Source organism: Mustela putorius, unplaced genomic scaffold (assembly GCF_011764305.1).
Source record: "Mustela putorius furo isolate JIRA1106 unplaced genomic scaffold, ASM1176430v1.1 tig00003834_pilon_pilon_pilon, whole genome shotgun sequence".
NCBI classification, from domain to species: Eukaryota; Metazoa; Chordata; class Mammalia; order Carnivora; family Mustelidae; genus Mustela; species Mustela putorius.
Genome location: NW_025421987.1, coordinates 51,097,341 through 51,111,374, shown reverse-complemented (window position 1 = coordinate 51,111,374; position 14,034 = coordinate 51,097,341). Strand labels below are relative to the sequence as shown.

General features: G+C 35.7%; 1 protein-coding gene and 1 pseudogene across 3 annotated transcripts in view; one reads left to right on the top strand and one right to left on the bottom strand.

Moving 5' to 3' along the window:
* The window catches only part of PLSCR1 (phospholipid scramblase 1), a 31,763-nt gene extending 27,736 nt beyond the window's left edge, over window positions 1–4,027 (top strand). For all 3 annotated transcript variants that reach the window (XM_045088489.1, XM_045088487.1, XM_045088488.1), the window contains one exon: window positions 154–4,027. In XM_045088489.1, the coding sequence (XP_044944424.1) occupies window positions 154–192 (39 nt within the window). In that variant the 3' untranslated portion in view covers window positions 193–4,027. The remainder of the gene's footprint in view (window positions 1–153) is intronic.
* LOC123394312 lies at window positions 1,607–2,254 on the bottom strand (annotated as a pseudogene).
* Window positions 4,028–14,034: the final 10,007 nt, after the last annotated feature.

Sequence of the window (14,034 nt, the reverse complement as noted above, 5' to 3'; positions counted from 1 at the left end):
CCAGAGAATAAATTAAATTCATGCAGGCAATCAGTAAATGAACAGAATTACAGGATGTACTTGCTACTGTATTGGAAAGCTATCAACTTTCCCCAGATGCTGATCTCTGCTTTGTTGCTGAAAATTCATTTCCATATTTTTGTTCTTATCTAGGATTTCATGTTTTTTGAAAGGAGTGGAAACAATGAATAAAAAGGAGCCTGGTAATGTGAATTAATGAAAATCTCCTCAGAAAGTTTGAAGTCTGTGAATTGATTGGGACTATGTAAAAGAAAAGCTGTTTTTTTTTTTCTTTGTTGAAATAACTAATGGCATATGTGAATTATACTGTGATACCTGAAGTTCCTGTTATATATGACTTTTGGAATTATGAGTTTATTTTCTATATCACTTACTTTTAAGTGTTTTTGTGCATTTTCTTTTATTTCATACATGTTCTTTTCTTTGTGTATTTTGGAGAAAGGACATGTGAATTTTTACATTTAATCATGAAACTTCCCATGGTAAATTGTTTTGAACTGTAATTTCTTTTATTTTCAATTTTTATAGAAAATTAACTAAAGCCTTATTAAAGTAATTTAATATAAAAGTTACATTTTATTAAATATAGTTCCAGTTTACTTCACATGTGTAAAAACTGTTACTTTGCAAATACCATATAATCACATAAGTTAAAAATCGATGTAATTTCAATTTCCTTTACAACTATGTTAAAATAATACTTAATATTCATATTACCGAGGAACATAAAATGTGTATTTGTTTTTGTTCAGCAAATTACAGTATATGTAATTTCTTTTATAAGTTAATCTACTACTATAAAAAGATTTTCATATTAACAAGACAATAAATTATTGATGTTTTAATGATTTCCAAGGAAAAAGGTATGTGATAAAGAAGAACACATTCAAAGACTCTATAAAACTGAAACATTATCATTTTTGAAGTAATTATTTACACATGGAATGAATGGTTAACTCCTGTATTTATTTTATCATTCATAGAGCATAACAGTTATGAGATCACCCAGATGTTAAATAGAACATATATATTCATCTGAGTAGAAACTTCAGTAATGGTCTGTTGGATTATTTACACTAACAATCAAATAACTGATTTAAAAATTATTTATATATTTGCATATTTGATTTTTATTTTTAAATAAACTGTGAATAGTCAATTTAGGTGATATTCTGAACATTACACATTTACCACCTTTTTGCTTTCAGATCTCCTTTAAAAGGAGCAAAAGCATAGATGATCTTTATTAAAATCTTTTTTTTTTTCAAAATCAGCAAAAATAAAATTTAATGGTGGGCCGCAGGTGCAGCAGTCTGTCCTTCTTGGGAGTGACCGCCAGTCATCTTGAGGGTAAACACACCGTTCCTTCTTCCTGCAGAGGCTCCGGAAGGACCCCTGATGGCAGGCCACCTGGGCTGGGCCGCCCCTGGAAGGGCGCTGCTTCCGAAAAGGGGAAGTGTGCAGAGGGCACAGACCCCCCTCCCCGCCGAGGGAACTTTCCACAGGCCACCTGGTTTCCTTCTTGCAGCCGCAGCTGGTGCTGACTCTAGAACAGCGAGGGGGCTTCTTCAGTCCTGCAGCTGCCCTAAGATACCTTCTGGGGAACACAGCCCTCCAGCTCCAGCAGCTCTGGCCAGTCCTCCTATTTGTTTGTGTCTGGGTTGTTCTTTAAGAACTGCTCAAAAGGGCTTTTATCCCTGAGGTCTTTGTCCCCTAACAAGAACCAGCTATCTCTGAATCCCAGCTGCTTTGCATAGGAATTGCCCAAGTTAGTGAGGAGCTTCCTGGTCTCATCATTCATTTTGGTTCCTGAGTCATCATAGGAGGCCACTAGCACCAGTGTGCCCTCTGGGATTTCTTTAAGGAACTTTACCAGGAGAGTAACATCTCCAGAGTACATGTTGAAACATTTCTGTGTCAGCACCACTCCTGTGGTTCCATTCACCAGGGCAAAGTTCAGGCCTCTGCCCACGTTGTTTTTCACAGGACTCATGATCACAAGGTTTTCGAAGCACATGGTGGGACCCACGATGTTAGCGGCTCCACTGCTGATTTTAAAAGCAAAGAAGTTGTCTGGGCAGAGCTTGCTGAGGCCACACTTGGTCCTCACGACCTCTATGGAGGGAACAGACCAACCTTGGTGGTTGCAGCATGGCAAGGAGCTCGGGAGGTGGCAGGGGAGCGGCTGGAGAGCAAGCTCAGCAGGGGAGCAGCCCTGCTGAGACACTAACATGTCTACCCATCAGAAACTTAAAGGAATGTACTCTATTTTGTGGGAAAGACTGGATCAAGTGAGAGGAGACGTCTAACCTACAATTTAACTCATACAAAGGAAAAGTATTTTTAGGAAACAAGGACTTGGGGGAAAGACTCCTGTTCATCTTTAGCAGAACTCCAACACCACCACTAGCTCCTAATGTTGAGAACACTGGGATGGCAAGGGAGCTACAGGGAGAGTGAACACCTTTAATTAGCCCAAGCAGCCCCACCCCCATGCCAGATTCCAATAATGAGGTTTAACCAAATCACTGGTGTTAACTTTGCAGTTGGTATAGACAGCATGCCAGGTAAAGTGAAGGAACTTGCATGGCTGTTTTCTGGTGGCTTTACTTATGCCTGGTGGAGAAAGGGAAGGCTACCCAAGTTAGATGTCAGGTACCACAACCAACCCCAAATGAGGCTAGAGGTGCTGGCCTTATTCCTGTGACAACTACATCTTACTTTGATTTTCTCTCTGCTCTCCACTCTTTCTCCCTGTTCTTTGCATAGGATTCAGGATCTCTGATTAAGCAAAGTAAAACTACAACTGATCTAAACAACTTTTTCCTTCTTCAAGGACATGCAAAGAGGAGTTGAACAGAAATCCACACACTCACTGAAGAACCCATTTAAGTTCAAATACTAGAAAAATATGTTATCATGAAAAATTAATAAAGTGAAAATCATCACACATGAAAAGTTAGAAATTTAAATAAGAAAATCACCAGGAATTGCAGCAAGTGTCTTGACATTTGTACACAGTTTATAATTTCAATGAGACTTGAAGGAATGCTGCATATTTAATTCTGGAAAAGACAGTAGAGAAAAAGGAACGTTCTGTTGAGACAAAATTTTAATAGTGTTGAAAAATTTGATGCCACATTTTAAAATATGGTAGAAACACTGGAATAGTAGATTGCACGAAGTAGAAGGATAACATGATAAAGTAAAAGGGATTTTAGAAATTCTCCAGGAAGTCAGATAAATTCAAAGGGTAGATTGAATAGAAATATTCCATATTTCTACCATCAGTCTGTTCACGATGAGGTATAAGTTCTCTAAATAGTACATTTTTCTCTACCATGTTCTTCACTTCCTTCTGAGTACTGACAGCAGAGTCACTTTTATCCATATTTCTGTGAACAGTCTACTTAAGGCAATCTTGGCTTTTTCTATCATGCTCCTCAAAATTCTTCCAGCTTCTACCCATTTCCAAATCCCAAAACATCTACATTTTTAGGAATGTTGCTGTAGTACCCCATTTCTAGATCCCAAAGTTTGTATCAGTCTATCATTGCTGCTACAACAAACTTTGGCTTTAAACAATACAAATTTACTATCTTATAGTTCTGGAGGTCAGAAGTCTGAAATAAGTCTTACTAGGTCTCATTAATTAAATGTTTATGTTTCCACAAAATTCATGTGTTGAAGCCCTAACACCAATGTAACTTAATCATTCTAAGGAACTAATTAAGTTTAAATGAGCATAAAGGATGTGGCCCTGATCTAATAAGATTAGGGTCCTCTATTCATGCACATAAACCAAGGAAAGACCTTGCAAGGACATACAAAAGGGGCATCTAAAAATCAGAAAGGGAGCTCTCCTGAAACCAGTCATGCTGGTATCTGGATCTCGAACTTCCAAATTTGCAGACTGTGAGAAAATAAATTTCTGTGTTTAAGCCTTCTAATCTGTGCTATTTTCTTATGGTACCCTAAGCAGATTAATATACCAAATTAAAATCAAGATATTGAAAGAGTTTCGTTCTTCCTGGAGGCACTAGAGTACAATTGTACTAGAGTACAATCCTTTTTCTTGCCTTTTCCATCTTACAGGCCACCTATATTTCTTGACTTATAGCTTCTTTCCATCGCGAAAACTAGCAAATGCTTCCGTTGTAACATTTCTATCTCTGACTCCAATTCTGCATTCTCTCCCACATTTAAAGGACCCTGGGGATAACATTGGGCCATCCTGGATAATCAGGGATAAACTCCGTATTTTAACTTTACTTGATAACTAACTTTAATTCTATCTGCAACTTAACTCTCCCTTGCTATGTAACATAACACGGGTTTAGAATATGGATATTTTTGTGAGGCCATTATTCTTCTCATTGTGTGTGTGGATATTTATGTATGTATGTACATATATATTTATACATACATATTTCCATATAAATATCCATAAATAACATAGAACATTACTTTTCATTTGCTTAAAAACAATATAAATGGCATCATATTATATATACCTTCAGCAACTGAAATTTTTTTTCACTCGCTGTTTTTTCTTTCGTACCTTGCCCATGTTGATATGTGTATCTCTAGTTTGCACATTTTTATGGTTATATATATAGTATTCTGTTTTATGACTATAATACCATGAGTTTACCTATCCTACCCTGGATGGGCTGACAGTTAATATTTTGTTAACTTGGGTAGGCTGAGGTACCCAGATAGTTGGTCAAAAATTATGATTCTGTGAAGAATCATTTTTTAGATGATATTAACATTTAAAGTAGACTTTGACTAAAGCCAATTACCCTCCATAACATTGGTGGGCCACATCTTATCAGCTGAAGACCTTAACTAAAAATGACTGACCACCCTCAAAGAAAAGAGAATTCTTCCAAATACTCCTTTCAAACTCAAACTGCAGCATCATTTTCTCCCTGGATGTCCACTCTGTTGGCCTACCGTACAGATTTTGGACTTGCCAGTGTCTACAATCATGTGAGCCAGTTTCCTTAAAATCTCTCCACCCCTCCCCTCCCCTTCTCCTTCTGCCATCTCTCTCCCTCATTCTCTTTTTCTAGAGAATTCTAATACATTAACATTTCTCTATCATCAATCTTAACGGAATATTTCTATGCATATTTCCTTATATGCATATGGAAGAGGTTCTCTGGAGCTAATCCTATTATTGGAATTGTAGTTCTAAAAGTATGAGCACCTTCCTTATCATGAGATATTGTAACATTGCTCTCCAAATCAGTTATACTAATTTATTGTTTCAACAGTAGTGTATGAATATTGCTATTGCTTTATATACCTACCACATCTTGATATTGTCAGTTTTTGTCAACTGATATGTTTAAAAGAAATCTCATTGTTTTAATTTGCATTTCTGAGATTTCTAGTGAGGTTGAACACATTTTTATTTGTTTGTTGGATGTTCACATTTCCTGTAATAGGAATTACTTTTTTACACACTTGGATCTTTTTTTTTTTTCTTTTGGTTTGCTTATCTTTTTTCCTATTGATTTGCAGTACTTTTTCAGATTACCAATCTTTTGTAAGTTCTATGCATTGCAAATATTTTCTCCCAGATTGTGGCATTTCTTTCACAGTATTTGTGATGTCTTTTTTTGTGTGTGCAGGAATTTTTTTTTAAAGAATTTTATTTACTTACCTGAGAGAAAGAGAGAGCGAGTGAGGATGAGGAGCAGGGAAGAGGGAGGCTCCCCACTGAGCAGAGAGCTGACAGCAGGGCTTGATCCCCAGAACCCTGAGATCATGACCTGAGCTAAAGGCATTCGCTTAACCATCTGAGCCACCCAGGCACCCCTGTGCAAAAATTTAAATAGCGATATTTATCTATTGTTTTTCATGGTTTGCATTTTTGAGGTGTTTATTTTTGTTTGGCAGATTTATATTTCATAGGTCACTAATCCACTTGGAACTTTTTTTTTTTTTGTATAGTGTGAGAGATACCTAATTTTATTTTACATAAATAAGCACTCCAATATCAATAAATTGTTATCTCTTCCCTTGTTTCTGGTACTTACCTTTACTGGAATCAATTTTCATAGGTTTTTTATTTTTTTATCAGTTTCTTGTCCTCCTCTCCTGATCCATATATATGTGGGGAAAATGCTCATTATTTTTATATCAATAATTCCCTTCAAATTTCCTTGACAGCATATTTTCTCTTGAATCTTGTTTTGATTTGGCCCCTTTGAATATCCACCTTTTAACCATGGGCCATAGAGCAGGCAATGCGGAAGAGCATGCCACAGCAGGATATTTAATGTCTTGTTAAAATGAATTAGTCTCCAGTAGTTTACCAGGTATCTATTATTTATCTTGGTTTTTTCTTGGTTTTATTTTGGAAGCAAGTTAATCATGGTAAGAAAGAAATATGGTAGTCAAAATAAACTAGAAGTTTGTCAAATTTTGTCATTTAAATAGGTTACCTACACCAAAATTATCAATTTTATGTAAAATATTTTAGGATACACAGTGCATATTTTTAAATCATTGGATATTGCAGCTTTTTATTAAAAAATGATGGAAAGTAGAAGTTTTGAGGCTGAAGTATATGGTGTATAGACCTAACGTATGATGGCTTTTTATGACTTAGAGAATAGTTTTTATTTTATATTCACACCTCATATAAGTAGAACCTAAATAAGTAATTTTTTAAAAATAAGTAATGTTTTAGAGTATTATTAATGCAAATGGTACTATACGGATTATACAGTCTGCTAGTGTGTAAAAGCAGGGACAGCTATCTATTTTAATTACTGTTAGATTATTAATTAAACTAAGTTAATATTAAGTTCATTATGCTTGAAAATGGATAATCATTAGCCAGAGAGTGAGGCAGAACAAGAAAAGAAAGGAGACAGAACCAAGAATGTCTGCAGAAGTGTTAAGACTGTAGTGAGAATTGGGCCATGCTGGGGTAAGGTCTCAGTCACGCTAAATCTACATAAGCTTCACTCTCTCTGACCCTGGCAATGGGGCACTCACCACATTATTTAACAGTGGCATTATAAGAGGGGAAATCTGTGTGCACTAAGACCACATGTGGACTTATTGGTGTCCTCCTAGGGGAACGTCTTAGAAGGAAATTGTTTCAGAAATTAAGGGAGAGACAAAGAAAGTATTTGAAGTATGCAAAGTGGCTTGACTTGCAGGCTCATGGGTTTCTCAAGCCTCTTGTTTCCCCTGCTGCCTCAGGTCAGAATCAGTGTGGTTAACAAATTGTGTAGGGCATGACTGGGCCTGTTCCAATAAATGAGGACAAACGGTCTAGTCTGTTCTACCAAAAGGGGAAACCCGGCCAGGAAAAAAAAATGTGTATTTCCTGATGACTGTGATAAGAGCAATCACAGCAGGCTGTGTGACTCGATTTAGATCGTTGCCCTTGTCTTTCCGTAATTACCAGGAGTTTCAGCCACCTGTGGATTTGGTGGGTGGAGAACAGGGAGCCTCAATTAGTATAAATACTTTGAAAAAGAATGGGGGGAAGATCCAGTGTACATCACGGTGACTCTAATTAACAATTCTGCACTGTATACTTGAAATTTGCTGAGAGTAGACCTTAAATGTTATCACACACATGCACACAGACAAAATGGTAAATGTGAGATGATGGATGTGTTGACTAACCATATTGTTGTAATCACACACACACACACATATAGTGATCACATTGCACATGTTTAACTTCACAATGTTATCAACTATGTCTCAGTAAAACAGAAAAAAAGAAACTAAAGATGAAGACAAATATTAGTTAATAAATACTGACTCATCCATCACCAAAAACAAAAGAACAAAAATGTGATTTGCATCAGCTATGTTCATTGACTCATTTTTCAATCTGTAACTCAAAATAGAAAATATATACCCTGGGGACCTGATTGTTCAAACAGCTTCTGCTGATTCCCATTTGTTTTCTTGTTCATTGTTATGCATGCCAGACCACACTCAGGCATCTAGGGCGAATAGAATGAAATTGCCACAGAGGAACTCTTCATGTGGACAAAGAAGCCTTCATGCCAGATGAGGAATAAAGAGTAAACACTCCATCAACTGAGCTTGTGATTTTTTCTTTTTTCTTTTTTTTAAGATTTTATTTATTTTTTTGAGAGAGAGAGAATGAGCAGGAGTTAGGGGCAGAGGGAAGGGAAGAAGCAGGCTCTCCTCTTGGGCAGGAAATCCGATACGGGGCTACATCGCAGGACCCCAGGATCAAGACCCCAGCCGAAGGCAGATGCTCAACCAACTGAGGCACCCAGGCGTCCATGAGCTTATGACTTTGAGAGCTTTGTTTTAGGACTCATATTAACTAGTCAACTGAACCTCTTGTTATTTAATTGCCTGCTAGTTCTGGGCAAGTAAGATAAATTCATGGGGCTGCAAGTATAAGACATCAGGGAGTAAGGTAATGTAGGGGAGTCGGGAATTGGTAGTGCAGTTCAGTCCAGTATTTCTCAAATTAAAAACAAACAAGTAAACCACTTTGCTGGCCAAATCCTCACCTGCAGGCTAGCCTGATTAGGTCCAAAGGTCTCTATTTGTACTGACTTACCAATAGGGTTGTCACATCTATGCATTACTTTTCAGAAGCAAATAATCCGTAAATAAAATATAGGTATCTCAACAATTTATTATAAACATCAGCATTTTCTCATGATTAAAAGTGAGAAATGGGGCACCCAGGTGTCTCAGTCAACTCAGGTCTTGATCTCAGGGTCATAAGTTCAAGCCCCAAAGGTCAGACTTATTAAGGGATTGTGCAAGTATGCATATTTGGAATGTCCAACATTTATTTAACACTTCTACCATGTTAAGTTGCCATTATTAGAATGTGTTTTAAATATATTATTTCAAGGCACCTGAAACAAAGGTGTTCTTTCATTGATTATCTTCCATTTTACTACATATATTTAACATTTAATATGAATCAAAATTGGGGCGCCTGGGTGGCTCAGTTAGTTAAGCGTCTGCCTTTGGCTCAGGTCATGATCCCAGGGTCCTGGGATGGAGCATTGGGCTCCCTGCTGAGCAGGGAGCCTGCTTCTCCCTTTTGCTTTGTCTGCCACTCCCCCTGCTTTCTTTATTTGACTCTCTCTGCCAAATAAATAAATTAAAATCTTTTTAAAAATGGTTTAAATATTTTATTGACACGAGATTTTTAGTTTCTCAAAATAACTAACTAATCAACTTGTCCTTATCTTATAGGTCTTCACTGCTCATTTAGAACAAGTAAGTACCCTAAATGTCCTCCTTTATGCCCATTTTCCCCTTTCTTGGTACATCTCCAATTTTAAAAAAATCAACAAATAAAAAACATTTTTTTTGTTTTTATATGTAATTTGACATGTTTTCACATGTATGAGACGTTCTGCGATTATTTCTCGAAAAGTGGTATTCCTTTTGAAAAAAATATAATTATGAAGTGTTTTAGGCTATGTGATGTTGAATTTTTAATAAGTATTAGTTGCATCATAGTAATAATTTAAGGAAGAAGAATGCCAATCGAAACCAGAGTTAGCTTGTATTTTGTAAATGAGTCTTGTTTAAGTTTGTGCCAGTGTTCTCAGGATAACACTGAAAAACCTTGCTCTGCCACTCTTGTTAAGAGTGGCAGTAGGTACTCATATGGAGGGTATTGACTCTAGTTTCACCTTACTTGGCATATTTATAAAGTTTTTCATGAATGTAGGAGGCATATAGATTTGAAGTAGGAAAAACTGGATGTTTCCAGCAACAGGAACAGATTTAAACTGATAAGTGATTTTATTACATTTTCTTATCTTGCTGAAAAGTTGATGTACATTACTACAACCACCACATACTTAAGAGAAAGAGTTGAGTCTTATCATTCTTTGTTAATGTATATAGAGTCTAAGACAAAAAATGTCACAGGTCTTCTCTAGTGGTCAAATTATGGAACAAAGTCTTCTGGAATTTTGTCAAAAGATCAGAGACTGCTCCCAGCTCAGGTGACACCACTCAAGACTCAAGGCTCAGTCTTAAAGTAACAAAGATCTGTAAAACCCATTGTAAAGAGTAGTCTGTATCTCTCTCTCTCTCTCTCTCTCCTTTTTTTTCATGCATGGTTTCTAGCACTCTTCTGTGTTATTGGATATGTCACAAGTCTCCATCTGTGAAGGGTGGAACTGATCAAATTTTCAATTGGAGAAATTGTACCAGGTTCACCTCCGTGCCTCCTCAAAGTTTTATGGGAGTTGATATTTAGAGGATTAGTTGACATACTCTATTCATAAAAGTCTTTTAAGTAATTGACTTCATGTAGCCTTAAGGAATTAAGAGTAACTGGTAGATAAATTCAACCAAATGAGCAGGTAAGAAATAGGTAAAACTACAGCATTTTCCTTATCAAATCAAAATATGATCAGGATTTGATTTCAGCTCCTAAATTTTCTAGCTGTGCGATTCTGGATGAAAATCTTAATGGAAGATTTTCCATTTGATGGAAAATCACTCTATGCTTTGATGTATTTCTATACTTAAGTTAATAATTTAATTATTAAGGTTTTTAAGGTTTTTATTAGGATTAGATAAACATTGGTTTTTATTTTAAGGTTTAAGGTTTTATTAGAATTAGATAAACATTGTTTACTACCATTACTATTATGTTTATTGTTAATGCACCATCAATTCTCAACTCAAATGATGTTACACTGCAAGCATTTTTTTAAATGACTTTCAGATGTTGCCAAAAATGTTCTGATAGACAATTTTTTTAAGAATAATTTTATCCATTCCTAGCACTGGATAAAGCTGGTGTTTTCTGCACTGAGGAAAGAAGTCCTCTCCTAGACTACTATGCATATTTGTGACATCCTAAATTTAGGTTTTGATATATAATTCCAATAATAATTACAAATGTGTGTGTACTTATTTACTAAACAACTTACAGACTCTATAGTTTTGTTTTCCAATTTTAGTTTTCTTAAAGTTCTATCTTAAATTGTGTACTCATAATTTTAATTCAGATTGATTTCTACATACCAAAAGAGAAATACTTGAATTTCCTTTAGTGTTCAAAAAGGAGTATTTGAGAGTATATGCACAACTGGAAATTTAAATAACTAGATGAAACATGAAAGTATATGTAAAGTAAGAAAATTGAGACTCTAATATTTTTAAGATAGTTAAGATACAGCTCATGGTATGAATCTGTATAAACTTAATACTATGAAACTTGGGTTTAAAAGAAAGAATAAGAAGGAGTGGGAAGGGAAGGGAGAGAGGAAGTTCAATTTTTCTAAGAGTAGGCATCACAAATGGAGGTCGTGAAATTACATTACATTTTAATTGCTTTTGATGAGAAAATTTTAGAGGGCCAGATAGAGGATTAAGCCTCTTCTAATTTACCTACCAGGTAACCATGTCACATGAAGCTTCCAGAGAATGATGTGTTCCAACTCTCAGTCACCATAAACTACTTCTGCACTTTTATAGGCCTATGGCCCTCTTTGTGGCCTATCTATTGGAGATTTTAAAACTTACATTAGGAAACTATCATCTTTAGGCAAAAGGATATAAAAATTTGCAGAGGCTTTATTACTGCTCTTCTGTTATATGTGAAAAGCTGGCTGCCTTTTGGAGAGGATACCTGGGTTTCTGGGTTTAGGACAAATCTCTGAGATTATACACACTGAAGAGGGTAAGAGAAATAGCTTCACCTTACCCACATCACACTTCCCCCAAGGCAGCAGAGCTCACTGCCAAGAAAGACCATTTTGGTTCATGGTTTCTGCATAGGAGAAAGTTGAATAGATGAGTGCTCAGCTTCTCTATATGTGCAAAAGAGACCCACTTCTTTCTCTATCCTGAATACTGAGTAGAACAATGAGGAGGCAGCTTGGACAACTGCATCTAGGGCTATGCGAGGGCATTAAAGGACACAGATCCTACCAACTCTGTCACAAACTCCAACTATAACCCGTCCACAAGCCACTGGGGATGCCTCCCTGGCAGATCCTCCTAACTGGCCCACAGGCACCCACAACACTCTGTCTGCCTCACACACACACACACACATCCCCTCCTCATGAACATCTCCCTGTGCATACTCCCAAAAGTGGCCAAAGCAAACTTTTCCAGTTAGCTAGTGAGCACAAAGAAAACAGGCCCAACTATGTGGAACTATAAAAAATCACACAAACTTGAGCATTCAGCACTGACCTAGGGAAAGCAAATAGGGGCTATCAGTATATAGCCTCTAGCATCAAGAGAATCATATAATCTTAAGGTTTACCACAAAGAAGTAACAAGGAATGTGAAGCAAGCACATCCATAGGAAAGGTCTGAGAAAGTCTCAGAATCCCTAACTGGGCTGACAGAAGTATAAGAAAGGAAGAAGAGTGCACACTGTTTACTTAATGTAAGAATGGTCAGAAACTTTCCAAATCTAAGGATAGAGCTGGACATAAGGTTCATAAAGCTCAAAGGTTCCACCAAAATTTCAAATCCAAATATTTTCACCAAGACACACCACAATAAAACTGTCTAAAATTTTTAAAGATAATTATAAAAAAAGAGAGAGAGAAAAAACCCTCACATGCAAAGGAATCCCTCATAATGCCATCAGCAGTTTTCTCAGCAGATATTTAGCAAGCTAGGAGAGAATGGGATGATCTATTCAAAATGCAGGGGGGAAAAACTGCCAACCTGGAATATTTTATTTGGAAAAGTCATCCTTCAAAAAGGAAGGAGAAATAAAGACTTTCTCAAAAAATACAAACTAAAAGAGTTCATCACCAGAACACCTGCCTTACAAGAAATGTTGAAAGGAGTTCTTCAAACTGAAATGAAAGGACACTAATTAGTAATATGAAAATTTATGAAAATATAAAACATAATGGAAAAGATAAGTACAAAATCAAATTCACAATATTCTCATACTGTAATAGTGTATTGATCACGTAACTCAAGTATAAAAGTCAAGACAATAGGATGAAAAATACCTATAATTTGCTAATGAATACACAATATAAAAACATAAAATGTGAGGGAGAGAAATGAAAGTGTGGAGTTTTTGTATGCAATTGAAGTTAAGTTGTTAACTGTTCTAAAAGGACTGGTATAGCTATAAGATATTTTATGTAAGCCTCTTGGTAACAACAAAGCAAAAACCTACAGTAGAAATACAAAAGATATAGAAAGGGAATCAAAGCATAGCACTAGGGAACATCATCAGTTCATAAAGGAAATACCAAGAGGAGAAGTATAAAATAGAAAAAATAAGATGGCATGCATGTATTACATGGAGCACTGGGTGTGGTGCATAAACAATGAATCTTGGAACACTAAAATCTTGGAACACTAAAAAAATTTTAATTTAAAAAAAGAAGTTGTGCACCTAGTAAAGGCCAAAACCAAAATTCAAATCTAGGTTGTTAATAAATAAATAAATAAATAAATAAATAAAGACTATAATCAAATGGATTTAACAAACATATACAGAACATTCCATCCAACAGCAGCAGAATACACATTCTTGGCAAATACACATGGAACATCCTCCAAGATGGATTATATGTCAGCTACAAACAATTCTTAGCAAATTTAGGAAGACTGAGACTATACCAAATATCTTTTCTGATGACAATAGTATGAAAATAGAAATCAGTTAATAGGAAAACCAGAAGTTTTATAAATACACGAAAATTAAACAAAACACTCCTTTATAACCAAAGGTCAAAAAAAGAAGAGAGTTAAAAAAATCTTAAAATAAGTGAAATTGTAAATATAGCATACTAAAATTCACGAGATGCAGCAAAAGCGTCCTATGAGGAAGTTTATAGCAATAAACAGCTACATTAGAAAAAAAGAAAAATCTCAAATAAACATCCTCACTGTACACATAAAGGAATTAATAATAAAAAAAAAAAGAACAAACCAAGCCCAAAGTTAGAAGAAAAAAAGAAATAACAAAAACTAGAAAGAAATAAGGGAAATAGAAACCAGAAAAATAGAAAATAT